This window comes from Anomaloglossus baeobatrachus, chromosome 3, assembly GCF_048569485.1.
Source record: "Anomaloglossus baeobatrachus isolate aAnoBae1 chromosome 3, aAnoBae1.hap1, whole genome shotgun sequence".
In the NCBI taxonomy this organism is placed as follows: Eukaryota; Metazoa; Chordata; class Amphibia; order Anura; family Aromobatidae; genus Anomaloglossus; species Anomaloglossus baeobatrachus.
Window position 1 is genome coordinate 465864447 of NC_134355.1, and position 17392 is coordinate 465881838.

Below are 17392 nucleotides of genomic sequence, written 5' to 3' on the forward strand. Positions count from 1 at the left end.
TGATCTTCTTTGCCAGGAGGAACTTTGTTGTAGAGATGGATGTATGAGATGGAGCACCATCCTGATGCAGAATTTGACCCCTTTTATGATTGGGAATATAAGAGGTAGCTAATACTTCTTGATATTTTAGGCTATTGATATTGCCTTCCACCTTGGAAATATTTTGCACACCCCCATGTTTACTGTAACCCCAGACCATGACCTTTCCACCACCAAACTTAACTGTTTTCTGGATCCATACAGGCTCCAGAAGGTCTCCTGCAGTATTTGCGGTGGCTGTGGTGTAATTCAACTGAAGATTCATCAGAGAAATCCACCTTCTGCCACTTTTCCAGCGTCTATCTCTTTAGCAGGCTGTGGGACTTTGCAAATGCCACACGGCTTTTAATTGCCTTTTGTTTAGTGCTGGCTTCTGGGCACTGATTCGACCATGGATGGCCATTTCGAGACAGAATCCTACAAACTGTTCTAGTTGACACAGGGACTTGAGGTGACCAGGCCTTTTGGAGCTCTGCTGCAGTGGAATAGGGATTTTCTAAGCAACAAACTTTGGATTTTCTAAGCAACAAACATTCCTCCTGAGAAGTTATCTTGCGGGGTCTGACGGACCTGGGCTTGTCAAAAACATCTCCAGTCTCTTTAAATCTTTTTTTAATTCTTTGTACCTGACGCTGAGACACATTAAAGGTGCCAGCCACCTCTGCAGTGGATCTGTTCTTCAGCCTCTTGATAATCAAGGCTTTGGTCGCAGGGGGGATTTTTAGCATGTTGTCAGAAGTCAGGTTGCAGTTCAACTGAAGGCCTGGGGTGCTGGGCTTCTTTTTATACACACCCACTAATTAACTGATCATGTAGTGAGCACAGGTGAGGATATAAACTAGGATAGGGTGCATTATATGACAAGGCAACAAAACTTTTGTCTTGCCAAAATCTGACCTTTCTGTGTTCATTAAATGATCAATATTTCAGCAACTTTTTTTTCATAACCTAACCCAAATTTGGGAGGGTTTCAGCTTTAAAAAGAGTAATTTATGAAACCAATGGATGAATTTAAAGTCAGGTTATACTGTAAGCTTTTATTTAAATAACATGGATACTACAGTATGCACAAATAAAAGAGATGGTAATGTTTCTATTGATACAGGTAGACGAAGATACAAGGAGTAATGACTAGAGATGAGCTGGATTCGAGGTTCGCCAATTTCATGTTCAAGTAATTTTGGGGGGGTGTTTGAGTCGTTTGACGAACTCGAACGATTTGGTAAAAGTTCGGTAGTTCGAGTTACGTTCGAGAACGGTTTGATCAACAAAAAGCGTAGCTAGTTACTAGCTGGCTTCTCACTGTAATAGTGTGAGTCACTGTGAATCATGATATTATCAAAATTCAGCGTATAGTGTGCGGGGGGGACGAGGTTTAGATCAGTGCTGCTGCTGAGTGCTGAAAGAATGCTGATCGCCATTTTTTTTTTCTAACCGCGCATACAGTGGGGCAGGCCAGGCTGTCAGCAAATCACAGACACACACACAGCAAAGTGGATTTTTGCCAGATAAGCAAGGGCATGTGTCATAGGCTGTGCATGTCACATGTCTTTGCTCTATAAGATCCGACCATTTTCCCCGTCGCCGCCATTATCTGTCTGCTGCGGGTGGGTGACAGTCACCGCTCCCGCTTCCGCTTCTGCTGTGTGCGCTATAGACATACAGTGCAATCTACACAGCGCTTTAGGGATTAGGGACTACTTGTAATTTCAGCCCTTTTCAGGGCTGCATTACAGCCGTTCATAAACATTGTTGCTAGGCAGGTCCGTGCCAAGGCTGTGCAGGGCTTTAGATAACAGTGTCTGGCTACATCAGCTCAGGCAATTCCTTGCTGCATTTTTTCATTGGCAGGGATAGAAACTGAGGCTTCCTTTGCTGTCCTGCTACCTATAGCACCTGTGCATTCTACACACCTGCCCATTTTTGCTACCCAATTTTTATAGCAAACAGTGCTGACACTTAGTGGCATACTAAAAGTGTTTGGGATACTAACTTAGTGTTCCTCTGGTGCCAAGCAAGGTACACCACCTCTGCATTCTTCACACCTGCCCATTTTTGCTACGCAATTTTTTATAGCAAACAGTGCTGACACTTAGTGGCATACTAAAAGTGTTTGGGATACTAACTTAGTGTTCCTCTGGTGCCAAGCAAGGTACACCACCTCTGCATTCTACACACCTGCCTATTTTTGCTACGCAATTTTAATAGCAAACAGTGCTGACGTTTAGTGGCATACTAAAAGTGTCTAGGATACTAACTTAGTGTTCCTCTGGTGCCAAGCAAGGTACACCACCTCTGCATTCTACACACCTGCCCATTTTTGCTACTCAATTTTTATAGCAAACAGTGCTGACACTTAGTGGCATACTAAAATTGTCTGGGATACTAACTTAGTGTTCCTCTGGTGCCAAGCAAGGTACACCACCTCTGCATTCTTCACACCTGCCCATTTTTGCTACGCAATTTTTTATAGCAAACAGTGCTGACACTTAGTGGCATACTAAAAGTGTTTGGGATACTAACTTAGTGTTCCTCTGGTGCCAAGCAAGGTACACCACCTCTGCATTCTACACACCTGCCTATTTTTGCTACGCAATTTTAATAGCAAACAGTGCTGACGTTTAGTGGCATACTAAAAGTGTCTAGGATACTAACTTAGTGTTCCTCTGGTGCCAAGCAAGGTACACCACCTCTGCATTCTACACACCTGCCCATTTTTGCTACTCAATTTTTATAGCAAACAGTGCTGACACTTAGTGGCATACTAAAATTGTCTGGGATACTAACTTAGTGTTCCTCTGGTGCCAAGCAAGGTACACCACCTCTGCATTCTACACACCTGCCCATTTTTGCTACTCAATTTTTATAGCAAACAGTGCTGACACTTAGTGGCATACTAAAAGTGTCTGGGATACTAACTTCGTATTCCTCTGGTGCCAAGCAAGGTACACCACCTCTGCATTCTACGCACCTGCCCATTTTTGCTACACAATTTTAATAGCAAACAGTGCTGACACTTAGTGGCATACTAAAAGTGTTTGGGATACCAACTTAGTGTTCCTCTGGTGCCAAGCAAGGTACACCACCTCTGCATTCTACACACCTGCCTATTTTTGCTACGCAATTTTAATAGCAAACAGTACTGACGTTTAGTGGCATACTAAAAGTGTCTGGGATACTAACTTAGTGTTCCTCTGGTGCCAAGCAAGGTACACCACCTCTGCATTCTACACACCTGCCCATTTTTGCTACTCAATTTTTATAGCAAACAGTGCTGACACTTAGTGGCATACTAAAAGTGTCTGGGATACTAACTTAGTGTTCCTCTGGTGCCAAGCAAGGTACACCACCTCTGCATTCTACACACCTGCCCATTTTTGCTACTCAATTTTTATTAGCAAACAGTGCTGACACTTAGTGGCATACTAAAAGTGTTTGGGATACCAACTTAGTGTTCCTCTGGTGCCAAGCAAGGTACACCACCTCTGCATTCTACACACCTGCCTATTTTTGCTACGCAATTTTAATAGCAAACAGTGCTGACGTTTAGTGGCATACTAAAAGTGTCTGGGATACTAACTTAGTGTTCCTCTGGTGCCAAGCAAGGTACACCACCTCTGCATTCTACACACCTGCCCATTTTTGCTACACAATTTTAATAGCAAACAGTGCTGACACTTAGTGGCATACTAAAAGTGTCTGGGATACTAACTTCGTGTTCCTCTGGTGCCAAGCAAGGTACACCACCTCTGCATTCTACGCACCTGCCCATTTTTGCTACTCAATTTTTATAGCAAACAGTGCTGACACTTAGTGGCATACTAAAAGTGTTTGGGATACCAACTTAGTGTTCCTCTGGTGCCAAGCAAGGTACACCACCTCTGCATTCTACACACCTGCCTATTTTTGCTACGCAATTTTAATAGCAAACAGTGCTGACGTTTAGTGGCATACTAAAAGTGTCTGGGATACTAACTTAGTGTTCCTCTGGTGCCAAGGAAGGTACACCACCTCTGCATTCTACACACCTGCCCATTTTTGCTACTCAATTTTTATAGCAAACAGTGCTGACACTTAGTGGCATACTAAAAGTGTCTGGGATACTAACTTAGTGTTCCTCTGGTGCCAAGCAAGGTACACCACCTCTGCATTCTACACACCTGCCCATTTTTGCTACTCAATTTTTATAGCAAACAGTTCTGACACTTAGTGGCATACTAAAAGTGTCTGGGATACTAACTTAGTGTTCCTCTGGTGCCAAGCAAGGTACACCACCTCTGCATTCTACACACCTGCCCATTTTTGCTACTCAATTTTTATAGCAAACAGTGCTGACAGTTTTAGGGCCATAGTTGCATTGTCAGGGATAGTCAGTGTTGGTTCTTCAGCTGTCAATAAAGCTAGACCACCTCTGCATTGTACACCACCCCTTCATTTTTTGCTAGGACATTTTAAGTGTCCAATCTGGTCACAAACAAAATGAGTGGCAAAAGGACAGATGCTGGTGGAAAGAGGGAACAGGCGTCTTGGACAGGGAAAAAAAGTTTGTGTCCGTGGGGGAGGGGGTAAAGCTACAGTAACATCTGCTGATGAAAGGCCATCTTCAAGCAAAAGTAAGATGTCTACTACTTTCCGTGGACAATCTGATGTGCTCCCTTTTTTACGGAACCGAACTACTGTAACAAAGGTAGATGATGCACAAAAAAGAACATGCTTGAATGGATCTCAAGTGCTCCAACAAGTGGCCTCTCCTACACCTCAACTTCAACACCCAGAAAACAACAGTCCTCTGTGTTGTCACCCCAATCGCACTTGCTTTCTCCCAGCTCCCAGGTGAGTCTGCAGAGCTGTGCAGTCACACTATAGCCTGGGAATCAGAGGTCTGCACCCAAGCTACAGTGAGTACAGACCAGGAAATGGTCTGCAGTGATGCCCAGAAGCTTTGTGAGTCTGATTCAGGCCCTGATGACCAAGTTTCTGAGCATAATGTAGACCCTCATTCACAAACTGTAACACCTCTTGGTGGAGACAATGAGGAACATACTGATGACGATGAGACTCAGATACCTGATTGGAATGATAACTTAACTATTCAGTCAGGGCAGGAAGAGATTGGGTCTGAGGGCGAGGGGAGTGCAAACACAACGGTTGATGAAGTTCTAGATCCCACTTACTGTCAACCCACAGTCAGGCACTCGAGGAGGTCAGCAGAGGCGGTGGAGGAGGATGAGACTGACAACGAGGTTAGCTTGCGCCTTCCTGGACAAAGATGGAGTACTGGAAGCACGTCAACAACTGCATCCTCAGTCACAACTCTGCCTCTGAGCACAAGTCAGTGTGGCTCTGCAGGTCGCATGGGCTCTAATAGTTCCATTGCCTGGTCCTTTTTTGACATCGCAAAGGATCACCCATCTCATGTGATCTGTAGGCTTTGTCGCCAATTTGTAAGTAGAGGCCAAAAACTCACTAGTTTGACTACTTCGTCTATGAACCGTCACATGAATAACAAGCATAAGTCCCAGTGGGAAGCTCACTGTGCTACAATGCGGCCTAGCGGAGCGGGCCAACCACCGTCTGCCCCTTCAACTGCATCCGCGCGCTCTTCAGCCTCTATGACTGTGAGGACAGCTGTCACACATGTTTTTCTACGCAGACCTTCCACCTCTTTCACCGCAACAGGCAGTTTGCTTGGCAGGTCATCATCAGTTGTTTTGGGAGGGGAAACAGGTGCTGTTGTAGAGCTCTCTCAGACATTGAGAGCACCAACTTTGGATGAAGGCAATATCATATCTCCGCCTGCACTTTCCTCACAGACCTGCACTTTTCCAGGGACACCCTACTCCACACCGTCTCCGCACAGCAGCCAGATCTCGGTCCCTCAGATGTGGACAATTAAAAGGCCATTTCCTCTGAGCCATGACAAAGCTAAGAGGTTGACTTTCACCCTCTGCGAGCTGTTGGCTACAGAAATGCTGCCTTTCCGCCTGGTGGACACAGGATTTTTGAGACCTTATGTCCGTCGCAGTGCCCCAGTACCAGATGCCCAGTCACCACTACTTCTCCAAGAAAGGTGTGCCTGCGCTACACCAGCAAGTCGCACACAACATCACCGCTTCCTTGAGAAACTCTGTGTGTGACCGGGTGCATTTCACCACCGATACTTGGACCAGTAAGCATGGACAGGGGTATTACATGTCGCTGACTGGGCACTGTGTAACTATGGTGCGAGATGGAGATTCCTCCACTGCTTCTGCCTCCTCAACCTCGTCTGGGTCCTCCATCTCTGCCCCAAGCCTACCTGGTCAAGCCCACCGCGTTGTAACTGCGCACAAAGAATCCCGCACACCTCCTTACTATGCTGGCAGCAGAGCTCAACGGCATCAGGCGGTCTTTACGTTGAAATGTCTGGGAAATAAAAGTCACACAGCTGAGGAGTTGTGGTCAGCTCTGGAGAGCGAGTTTAGTAAATGGTTGTCTCCACTCAACCTGCAGCCAGGGAAGGCCATGTGCGATAATGCTGCAAACCTGGATGCGGTCCTACACCGGGGCAAGGTGACACACTTGCCTTGTATGGCTCACGTGTTGAACCTTGTAGTCCAGCAATTTTTAACCCACTATCCTGGCCTAGATGGGCTTCTGCACAGGGCATGGTCACTCTCTGCTCACTTCAGCCGTTCAACCAGCGCAGCTGACCGACTTGCATTGCTCCAGAAGTCTTTCGGCCTGGCGGGTCATCACCTGAAATGCGATGTGCCGACATGCTGGAGTTCGACTTTACACATGTTGCAGCGACTGTGGCAGCACCGCCGAGCCCTGGTGCAATACGTTATGACGTATAGCCTGGGCCAACGAGATGCAGAGGTGGGGCAGATCACGCTGCTGGAGTGGTCTCAGATCAAGGACCTATGCACCCTTCTGCACAGTTTCGACATGGCGACGAATATGTTTAGCGCTAGCAATGCCATTATCAGCATGACAATTCCAGTAATTTACATGCTGGAGCACACTCTAAACACTATTCGGAGTCAGGGGGTGGGACAAGAGGAAGGGGAGGAAGTACAGGAGGATTCATATGCGGAAGAGCTACCAAGATCTGCAAGGTCCAGACGTTCTGCATCACCAAGGCGGCAGGCATGGGACGGTGGGAGAAAGGGATTATCAAGGGCGCATGGTAGCAGCCAAACTGTTGAGGAAGGTGCAGGAGCCCAGGAAGAAATGGAGGATGAACTCTTGATGGGCATGGAAGAATCAGCAGATAAGGGAGACCTTGGTCAAATTTCGGTTGTTCCAGGTTGGGGGGAGATGTCAGAGGAAGGAAGCACGGTTATCACCTCGCCGCCACAAACACAGCAAGGACTTGGTGTGCAGGGATGCGCAAGACACATGAGCGCCTTCTTGCTGCACTACCTACAACATGACCCTCGGATTGTCCGAATTAGAAGTAATGATGACTACTGGGTTGCCACACTCTTAGATCCCCGTTACAAGTCCAAATTTGGCGAAATAATTCCAGCCATAGAAAGGGACGCACGTATGCAGGAGTATCAGCAGAAGCTGTTACGCAATCTTATGTCGGCTTTTCCACCAAAACCAGTAGTGCACAGAGTGAATCTCCCAGTTGTAACTTGCCAAACATGGGACTGTCTCGTCATCATCAGTCAAACCGTACCAGCAACACCGTATCTGGTGGTAACAGCAATTTTATGGAATCGTTTCATAATTTTTTTAGACCATCATTTGCAAGGCCACAAGAGACAAGAAGTCTGACACATAGTCAACGGCTGGAGAAGATGATACAGGAGTATCTCCAAATAAACATCGATGCCATGACTGTGTAACTGGAGCCTTGCTCATTTTGGGCTTCCGAGCTTGAAAAATGGCCTGAGCTTGCCACTTATGCCTTGGAGATCTTGTCGTGTCCCGCAGCCAGTGTTGTATCTGAATGTGTTTTCAGTGCTGCTGGGTGTGTGCTGACAGATAAGTGCACGCATCTGTCCAGTGACTATGGGGACAGACTAACGTTCATCAAGATGAACAAGTCATGGTTCAGCAAGGACTTTGCTACCTACCCCGGTGTCATCCTGGGGACAGTTAAGGCTGGCGTATTTTTGAATGTGCTTGATGCAAATCAACACATCCAGTTTGCAACTGGAGCACAAGTGATGCCACTGAAGTGGTGTGTGTGGCCCAATTTTTGGAAAAAAGGGAGACTCTGCTTGGAGTCCCCTTGCTGTGTTTTTAACAATGAGCCAAGATGAACAAGTCATGGTTCAGCAAGGACTTTGCTACCTACCCCGGTGTCATCCTGGGGACAGTTAAGGCTGGCATATTTTTTAATGTGCTTGATGTAAATCAACACATCCAGTTTGCAACTGGGGTCCAAGTGATGCCACTGAAGTGGTGTCTGTGGCCCAATTTTTGGGAAAAAGGGAGACTCTGCTTGGAGTCCACTTGCTGTGTTTTACATAATTTTAGAAGGGCATGACATGCCTATATCTGTGTCTCCTCCTCTTTTTACTCATCCAGCTCATTTGTTTTCGCATGAGTATATGTCCTTGTCACTTTCCCATGTGTTTGTGGTGTCTTGGGAGTTGTTTGTCACCTTTTGGACACCTTTGAAGTTGTTTTCTGTGTGTTTTTATGTGTTTGCCTGCCATTGTTTTTAATGGGGTTCGAGTGGTTCGTCGAACAGTTCATAGAACGTTCGTCCAACGGAGCCTCCGTTCGACAAACCGAACTCGAACGCTAGGGGGGTGGCTCATCTCTAGTAATGACATGGACAGCTTTCTTTCCCCCTCTGCTGATAAACCTACGATTACAACACTATACAAAACGTATAGAGCGGTGTTTGCTGATAGCAAACCGGACCTAGTCTTTAGTAGCTGGATAAGACAAATTGGTAGAACTGACATGGAGGTTGGAGAAAAGATTTTAAGTGGGTGAAGAAAGCGAGCGAGGTTTGGAGAGATTCACAATTCCGGATTATGCATAGAGCAGTTATAGCTTTTAATATCCCAATATCGGCAACAATGAGGGATCAGAAGATGCACTGCCCAAAATGCAAGCTCAGGGATGCGGATCTATTCCATAGGCTGTGGGAGTGTCCAGCAGTAAGGAAACTTTGGGATGATGTGAGACGGATGGTGGACAACCTCTGGAAGCAGAATATAACTCTGAATCCTTTATTATATTTATTCCACTTTGCAGAAGAGGGTGATGAGAGATGGGAAGAAGGAAAAGGATCAATCCCAAATTTGTTTCATTCTGTGTGTTTAGTGGTCAAAACAACCATATTAAGACACTCGTTGAGTGAGGTACTGCCTGGTGTGAGAGAAGTCTTGGGGCAGCTCAAGGCTTTACTCAATCTAGATTGGTTAAAGACAGAAGGCAATAAACCCATTCATAGTGAAATGGAAAAAAATTTTATTACGTTACCACACAGATATGGAAATAATTAATTATATGAGACCCTTTACTTTAACGAAGTGGTATCTATTGGAAGACATAACTGGCACACTAGGGAAATTGAAAGTGCCTTCCGGACACTAGAAAACTGAGTGAATAGAAAAAGGATGTTAAAACCTGTGATTTCACTGATGGAGGAAGAAATGTGAGTCAACGTACTTTGGGGAAAGATTAAGATTGCGTTAGTGGAGGAGGGGTGCGTTAGGGTAGTTTAAAAGTTTGGTTGATGAGTTTTCTAATGCAAAACTGTAAAGAACTGTATAATCACACTTTTGCCTTGGCTGATGTAGCGGTGCATTCATGCTGAATAAATCCTTATCTTTCTTGTCAAAATCCGTTTTGCTGTTTTAGAGAACTTTGTAGTTTAAGTTGTGTGCTAATGAGTGCATGGGGGTTGTACACTGCACTGACAACTATTCTGTCTGTTTCCCTACTCCCTTCCCACCACCTGTTTCCTGTCTATAATAGGTCATTCTTGTTTCAGTGCCTAAGTGTCACGTCTCCACTAAAGTCCGCTTCTGTAACTTCTGCTTTGGTCACCAGGTGCTAACGTATTCCCGCTGTGGGCAATGCTAGTGATAAAGGATGAGTCAGTACCAGTGGCTCTGGTGGGTGCAGGCTCCGCCCATCCACTAAGCTGGGTTTCACTAGGACATGCAGTACCTCTGGCTGACTGTGGTGATGTGTGTCTTCCAGCTGAAGTTATCACCTTTCAGCTACGGCCAATGGAAAGGCACTACACCCTTTTTATACCTCCTCCAGTCTGCTGGTCCCCACGAGATATAGTCTGTGTATATTTGTGACGCCCTGGCCGGGCCAGGTAGTCACAAATAGGGCCCCTCACAATACCCTTCCCTCACAGGTGACATCAGCCAACCCTTAAAACCCTAGTCACCCCCTAAGGGCTTGATAGACACACCAGGGGGCGGAACCAGATGGTTGGAAGACGCCCACCTAGGAGTTTTAGACAGCCCGGGGCGGGGCAAGTCAGTTCAGTTAGGGAGTGCAGTTCAGTTTCAGAGTTCAAGGAGAGTGGAGGTCAGGCATGTGTCTGGGCCTGAGAAAAACTGACAGGTACCAGGGTAGGAGCCCTGGTGCCTTTGGCTAGGAGGCATACGGCGGTCTCCGTCTGCAGGAGCCAGGAAGACGGCTCGGTGGAACCGAGGTGGACCGGGACAGGGTTGTAGCCCGGCGGTACCGACCCAAGGAACTGACTCGGAAACCGGAGCACACAGGGGGGGTACTCAGACCCTGAAGCTAGGTCTAGAAGCGACTGGAACTGGTTAATTAACTGATTGCGGCTAGGACTAGAGGTCCTGTCCCACCGAAAGTCCTGATTGAAGGCAACAGCCCACCAAGGGGAATAACAGGCCACCGCCACGGCTCAGAGATCCCACAGGCCAGCGTCTGCGGGCAAAGGGCTCCTTAGGCGACAACCAGCCGGGAGCGGACTCCTGAGGTTGCAAGCACATCGCTATGTGTGACACCGCAGGAACGACGAACATCTCCTTACCTGCGTCCACCGGCAATGAGGAAGGAAGGAGGTGGGCGGCATGCTCCGGACGCTCATCTCCGCCCCTCCTCTGCTATTGGGCAGCCGCTTAGTGACACCGCAATGACGTTGCTATGATGCCGAACGCACCTCCTCCTTGAAGGAGGGATTGTTCGGCAGTAACAGCGACGTCGCTGAAAAGGTATGTGCGTGCGATGCTGCCGTAGCGATAATGTTCGCTACGGCAACGATCACCAAATGTCTCACCAACGACGGGGGCGGGTGCTACCGCGCACGACATCGCTAGCTATCGCTAGCGATGTCGCAGCGTGTAAAGCACCCTTTCTCTGGATTTCAGCCTTTCCATAGGCAGTGATCTACTGGACCTTGTTGTAATTCCAGATCCCTGTACAGGAGTTACAGGATTTCAGGGTTCTTGGGATCCTGCTGAGTTGGTAGCTTGCCTCTAGTCTGTCCGTGACAGTCACTCTGAGTCTGTGGTCCCGGACAGACATCACATTTCTCAAGTTTAGCAAACAAGGAGTAATCTCTGAGCTTTTGTAGTACAGTGCGTATATATACAACATGTGACATAATGTCAGTAGAGTAAATCAAGATGTCATCCAGATAGACCACCTCATATTGACCCCAGATATCTTTGAAAATGTCATTGACAAAGTTCCGAAAGACAGCCGGCGTATTACTTAACTCAAAAGGCATTACTAGGTACTCATAGTGTCCCTCTGGTGTGTTAAATGCCGTTTTCCACTCATCTACTTCTCTGATGCAGATTAGATTATATGCACCCCTGAGATCAAGTTTAGTGTACCACTGGGCTTCTATGAGCTGGTTATAGTGATTGGGGATGAGTGGCAAAGGGTACTGATTCTCTACTGTAATAGCGTTAATTTTACAATCCAGAGAAGAGTGGTCGCCAAATAGGGTCAAAACTAGAAGGTACAGAAGAGGCAAAATCAACAGGCAAAAGGGTGGTCAGTAAATCAAGTTAAGGTCAAACCGGAGAGGGCAGCGAAGTACAAAAATTGCAGGCAGGAGAATGGTCAGAAATCAGGCAGAGGTCATAACACAGGTAGCAGAAGTACAAGGGCAGGAACTGGAGACGCTGCAGTGAATATATACAGACTACATCTGGTGACGATCAGCAGACTGGAGGAGGAATAAGAAGGTTGTGGTGCCTTCCCATTGGATGTAGCTGAAAGGTTATAACTTTAGCTGAAAGGCACACACCCCCACAGTCAGCCAGTGATACTGCAGGTCCTAGTGAAACCCAGCTTAGTGGATGGGCAGAGCCTGAGCCCACAAGAGCCACTGATACTGACTCCTCCCCTATCACCAGCACTACCCACAGCGGGAGTACGGCGGCACCTGGTGACCGAAGAAGAAGTTGCAGGAGCAGACTTTGGTGGACACTAAAATCTTGCAAAAGCAGCATCATTGGTGCTGTGTATGCACAGTAGGGCCCTGATTACGTTGCGCCTGACAATAACAGCACATGGTTGAGATCTTGGGCAGGGAAAGCAGGTTAATGACACATGAGGGATCTGTCAGTCAGAGGCAGTTGCCAGCCAGCGGGCATGAAATAGGGAGGAAGGCAGGCAGCGGGCAGGGAATAGGTAGTGAAGCAGGAGGCAGGAAATGGGCAAGAAATAGGGAGAGAGGCAGTAGGCAGGCAGCGGTTGGAAATAGGGAGAGAGGAGGGGCAGGCAGCAGGTGGGGAATAGCGATACAGGCAGAGTACAGTGGGGGTGGAATAGGGAGAGTGGCAGAAGGCAGACAGCGGGTGGGGAATAAGGAGATAGGCAGGAAGCAGGCATCGGGTAGAAATTAGGGAGAAAGACAGGAGAGAGGCAGGATAGCTGCCAGTGTCACTCTTATCACACACTTTCAACAAAATGGCTTTCTACAAGAAATTATTTTTTAAAGGGCCTTTACAATCATATCATTAGTTTGGGGTATAAAATCCTAATGACATGTTCCCTTTAATTCTATTTACTGCAAATAATTGCATATTTGTTCCTCAAGTAACAGGATGTTGGATCCAACCGCAGGCTAATGTTTTTAGCTTTATCAACTTGTTTGTCAGAAATAGATCAGAGTAGTATGATAAGAGAACTATTACAGCATTCAGTGGATTTATACCTCTACACTCCTGTGCACATATTTTTTATTATTATTATTATTAATAAAAATAAAAACAGGTATGTTTATTAAATGATTGTCGAAAGATTGGCCAAAACAATCTTTGGCTGTTGCTCTAACTTCTGAGTTCCAATTTAAACAAAGAACACATTCAAGTCTGACTTGACAAATAATGTTTTCTCTATAAATAGTGTAGTATTCTTTCATTGTAAGTAACTCCACGTATAAAGGTAAAAAATCATAGTTTTATAAAAAAGGACCTGTCACCAGGTTAAAAGTGTCCAGTTTTTGCTGTTATATTAATTCCATTTATTCCATCCATTAATTTCCATTTATTCCATTGCTCCACAAACTCTTTCTTAAGGGGGAGGTTCGTGCGGCGTCACAGCGACGTCACACAGCGGGTCACCAATAGAAGCGGAGGGGCGGAGAGCAGCCGCATTAACGTCACTCCCACCTCGTTGCCGGAGGACGCAGGAACGCTGTTGTTCGTCGTTCCCGGGGTGTCACACGTAGCGATGTGTGCTGCCTCAAGAACGACGAACAACCTGCGTCCAAAATGAGCAACGATATTTGGGAAAGGAACGATTTTTGCCATTTTTCGGATCGTTAGCGGTCGCTCGTAGGTGTCACACACAACGATGTCGCTAACGAGGTCGGATGTGCGTCACGAATTCCGTGACCCCGACGATATCTCATTAGCGATGTCATTGCGTGTAAAGCGGTCTTTAAGTGGTTTGCGTTAGATTTGGTGTGGGACCCTAATGGATCACCAGGATGGGCGACTTATCTCCCCTCCAGCTGTCATCTGGGTCTCCCAGACTACAGCGAGGAATAGTTGAATGGGGGGTTATCGTAATTGTTCATGTGTCTTGCCACTGCAGTCAAGTCCTTGATGGTGAAAATACCCAAAGGTGGCCTTCACTCAGACACCTTTATTAGCATCTTACACTTGTCTGGAGAGACAAGGAATATGTGTGATCGGTCATGCCATTGAGCTACTGATGGACATGGTCTTGTGCTCTGGTGCAGACAAGGGAGCACAAGTCTCCTGCCTATTTATTAGTGGGGCTTCCACACCGATCCAATAGTTAGGCTGGGGCCACACGGGGATTACTGCAATCCCCTTGCATGACACTCGGCTCATGCTGGCAGTACAGCAAAGCCGAGTGTCATGCGAGTGTCTCTGCGACTGAGGTCTGACCGTGCGAGCGGACCTCAGCTGCGGGGGGCGGGCCGGCACTGAGGAGGGGAGGAATTTATCTCCCTCTCTCCTCCGTAGCCGGCTATTGCCATTCTCGTACTGCACTCGCGGTTCACCGGTGTACTGCGAGTGCAGTGCGATTTTTCTCTCTCCCCATAGACTTGAATGGGTACGAGAGAAACAATGATCGCATTACAATTGCAGCATGGTGCGATTATTTTCTCGGTCCGATTAGGGCTGAGAAAATAATCGCTCATGTGTGCTGACACACAAGCTAATATTGGTCGGAGTGGAATGCGTTTTTTTATCGCAGTCCACTCGCACCGGTTTTCATGCCGTGTGTCTTAGGCCTTAAAGGGATTGTGGACAGATTTCTTTACTCAAATTTGAATGTGCAGGAAAAAATAATAAGAGACAAACTGTGAGCAAAATATTCTCCTTCTATGCCTCTGGAACTCCAAATTAATAAGATTTGTTTTACGAGTACTCCGGAAATCAATGCAGCACACACATGCTTTATGGTATACTCAAAGAATTCTGCTTTATTAGCACATGTAACTGGTTTATTTAAGCTCACAGGCAAAGGCCTTGTCCATCCGAACTATGCACCTATAGAACAATAGGGGTGTGAACAGAAATGTTAAACTTCCCGGCCCATCAGTGCTGGCTGAGCCCTATGACATCATTAGCTATAGGACAAGATGGAAACTATAAGAACAAAATGGAATCTGTTCTCTTACACAAACTAATGAAACTCAATTGCAAATAGAATTTCTACCTCCAAATTTAATGCATTTAAGTAAAAATAAAGGTGCCCCAACGGTGAATAACGCCTTTAACACGTATGCAGTGGATGGGTGATAATTTGTGTAGGCTTAAATACACCTGTAGACCCTTCCTCCAACCCAACAAAAAAAAATCAACGTTCAGATATATTGTATACTGTCAAAGGCAGCAGAATACAACTGTATCGCCAATGTGTATATATGTACCAAGGTGAGAAAAACCGGGCACCGCTAATCCAGAGAAAATGGAAAATGTGGAAGCACAAAGGTGCGAAACGGCTCGCCATCATCTGGCGTTGTGACTTTGTCCTCACCCTCCCCCACAACCTGTATCCCCTGGTATGAATTTTGAATAAATTCTTCATCTGGATGCCGCTGAGCGCCGCCTGATTCTGTCTCCTTCTGAATTTACATATATATATATGTACATTATGGGTTGTAACAGATAAGTAATGCAAGGTATTTGCAAATGTAATTAACGTTTAGATTTATTCTGTGTGAACATTAAAAAGGAACATTTGCTTTAACATCTCTATAGAATAATGATGATGAATGTATTGTAATGTTGCAATTTATTTTTGTTTTACTTTTAGGTTAATTAAAGAACTTATTTCAAAAAGAAAGGCCTGGGTACCTTCCAGTATATTAACATCACAAACATCTGCCAATAACTGTCTGAAAGATAACAGTGCAGGTAATGGTAGCTACATTTCTGCTCGCAACTTTACTTAAAGGGGTTTTCCAGGGTCTAGACACATTTTTTGCCATCACTCTATGTGACTGCAGATTACCGAATTGTGATAGTGTGCAATGCATACACTGTCACGATTCCCCTGTATTCCCAGCTCAAGTGAATGGTCAGGTGGCCACAATATGCTATTTTCATATGTATTCTCATCTGTAGCTCTCAGTGTTCTGTTGAATGAAGCAGGTAGGAATCACGTTAGCAAGTGATGGCATGTATGCAAATATTGAGGGAAAAGGATGAAAATCTAGTCAGCATGTGACTGTAAGTATGCAAACCGCATACTTGCCAACATGTGAGAACTACTTAAACTGGCCTGCAGAGCTGAATCATGACAGTGTGTTTGCTTCATATCATGCCGTTAGTGCTCGGCAAGCTCCACTGCTTGCTGGAAGTTTGCCCAGAGAGAAAAATCCATTAAAGGTGTTGTCTAGTCTTCAACTAGAACTCTGCAGCTCAATACGTGACTGCAGACTTGTGTATCCTCACATCGCACGTACTGCGTGCTGGGGAGATTCTTAGGTCCTGTCACTGAGAGCAGGTGGTCATCTGACTACAAGTATGCGATATGCATACATCAGGCCACATTACGACTAGACTATTTCTGGCCTTGCTCAATAAGCTTGCATCCATCTAGTCAGAATATGGCTGAAAGTATGCATATCTCATATTTGCGGTGACATGACCATCGGCTCCTGGAAATCCTCAGAGTGCATAGTGCATGCAATGTAAGGACATCCCTTTTCAGCAAAATTTATTTTCAAACATGTAGTCAAAGCTCCACAGAAATTTCTTAGAAATATCAATAGATGCCCTGATTCGTGAAGTAGCAAAAACAGAGTGCAGAACCCAAGACATTGAGAATTTGTGGTTAACATTAAAAGTATCTGTTTACTCGTGGCCCACACACACCTTGGAATAGCTTGAACAGTTTTGCAAGAAAGAATGAAGGAAAACTGCTTTGTCCATTTTTGTAATTTGCTGATTGAAATCTGGCCACAGTCAGGCGGGTTTTGCACGTTGCGACATCGCAAGCCGATGCTGCGATGTCGCACGCGATAGTCCCCGCCCCCGTCGCAGGTACGATATCGTGTGATAGCTGGCGTAGCGAACATTATCGCTACGCCAGCTTCACATGCACTCACCTGCCCTGCGACCGTCACTCTGGCCGGCGACCCGCCTCCTTCCTAAGGGGGCGGGTCGTGCGGCGTCATAGCGACGTCACACGGCAGGCGGCCAATAGCGGCGGAGGGGCGGAGATGAGCAGGATGTAAATATCCCGCCCACCTCCGCCCTTCCGCATAGCCGCCGCCGGCAGGTAAGGAGATGTTCCTCGCTCCTGCGGCTTCATACACAGCGATGTGTGCTGCCGCAGGAACGAGGAACAACATCGTACCTGTCGCGGCACCGGCATTATGGAAATGTCGGTTAATGCAACGATGATACGATAACGACGTTTTTGCGCTCGTTCATCGTATCATCTAGCATTTACACAGTACGAT

The 17392-nt window shown here is 46.3% G+C and overlaps 1 protein-coding gene across 5 annotated transcripts in view; it reads left to right on the plus strand.

Annotated features, from left to right (window-relative positions):
* The window catches only part of MCF2L2 (MCF.2 cell line derived transforming sequence-like 2), a 644468-nt gene that overhangs the window by 606344 nt on the left and 20732 nt on the right, over nt 1-17392 (plus strand). For all 5 annotated transcript variants that reach the window (XM_075340561.1, XM_075340557.1, XM_075340558.1 and 2 more), the window contains one exon: nt 15739-15839. In XM_075340561.1, coding sequence (XP_075196676.1) covers nt 15739-15839 — 101 coding nt within the window. The remainder of the gene's footprint in view (nt 1-15738; nt 15840-17392) is intronic.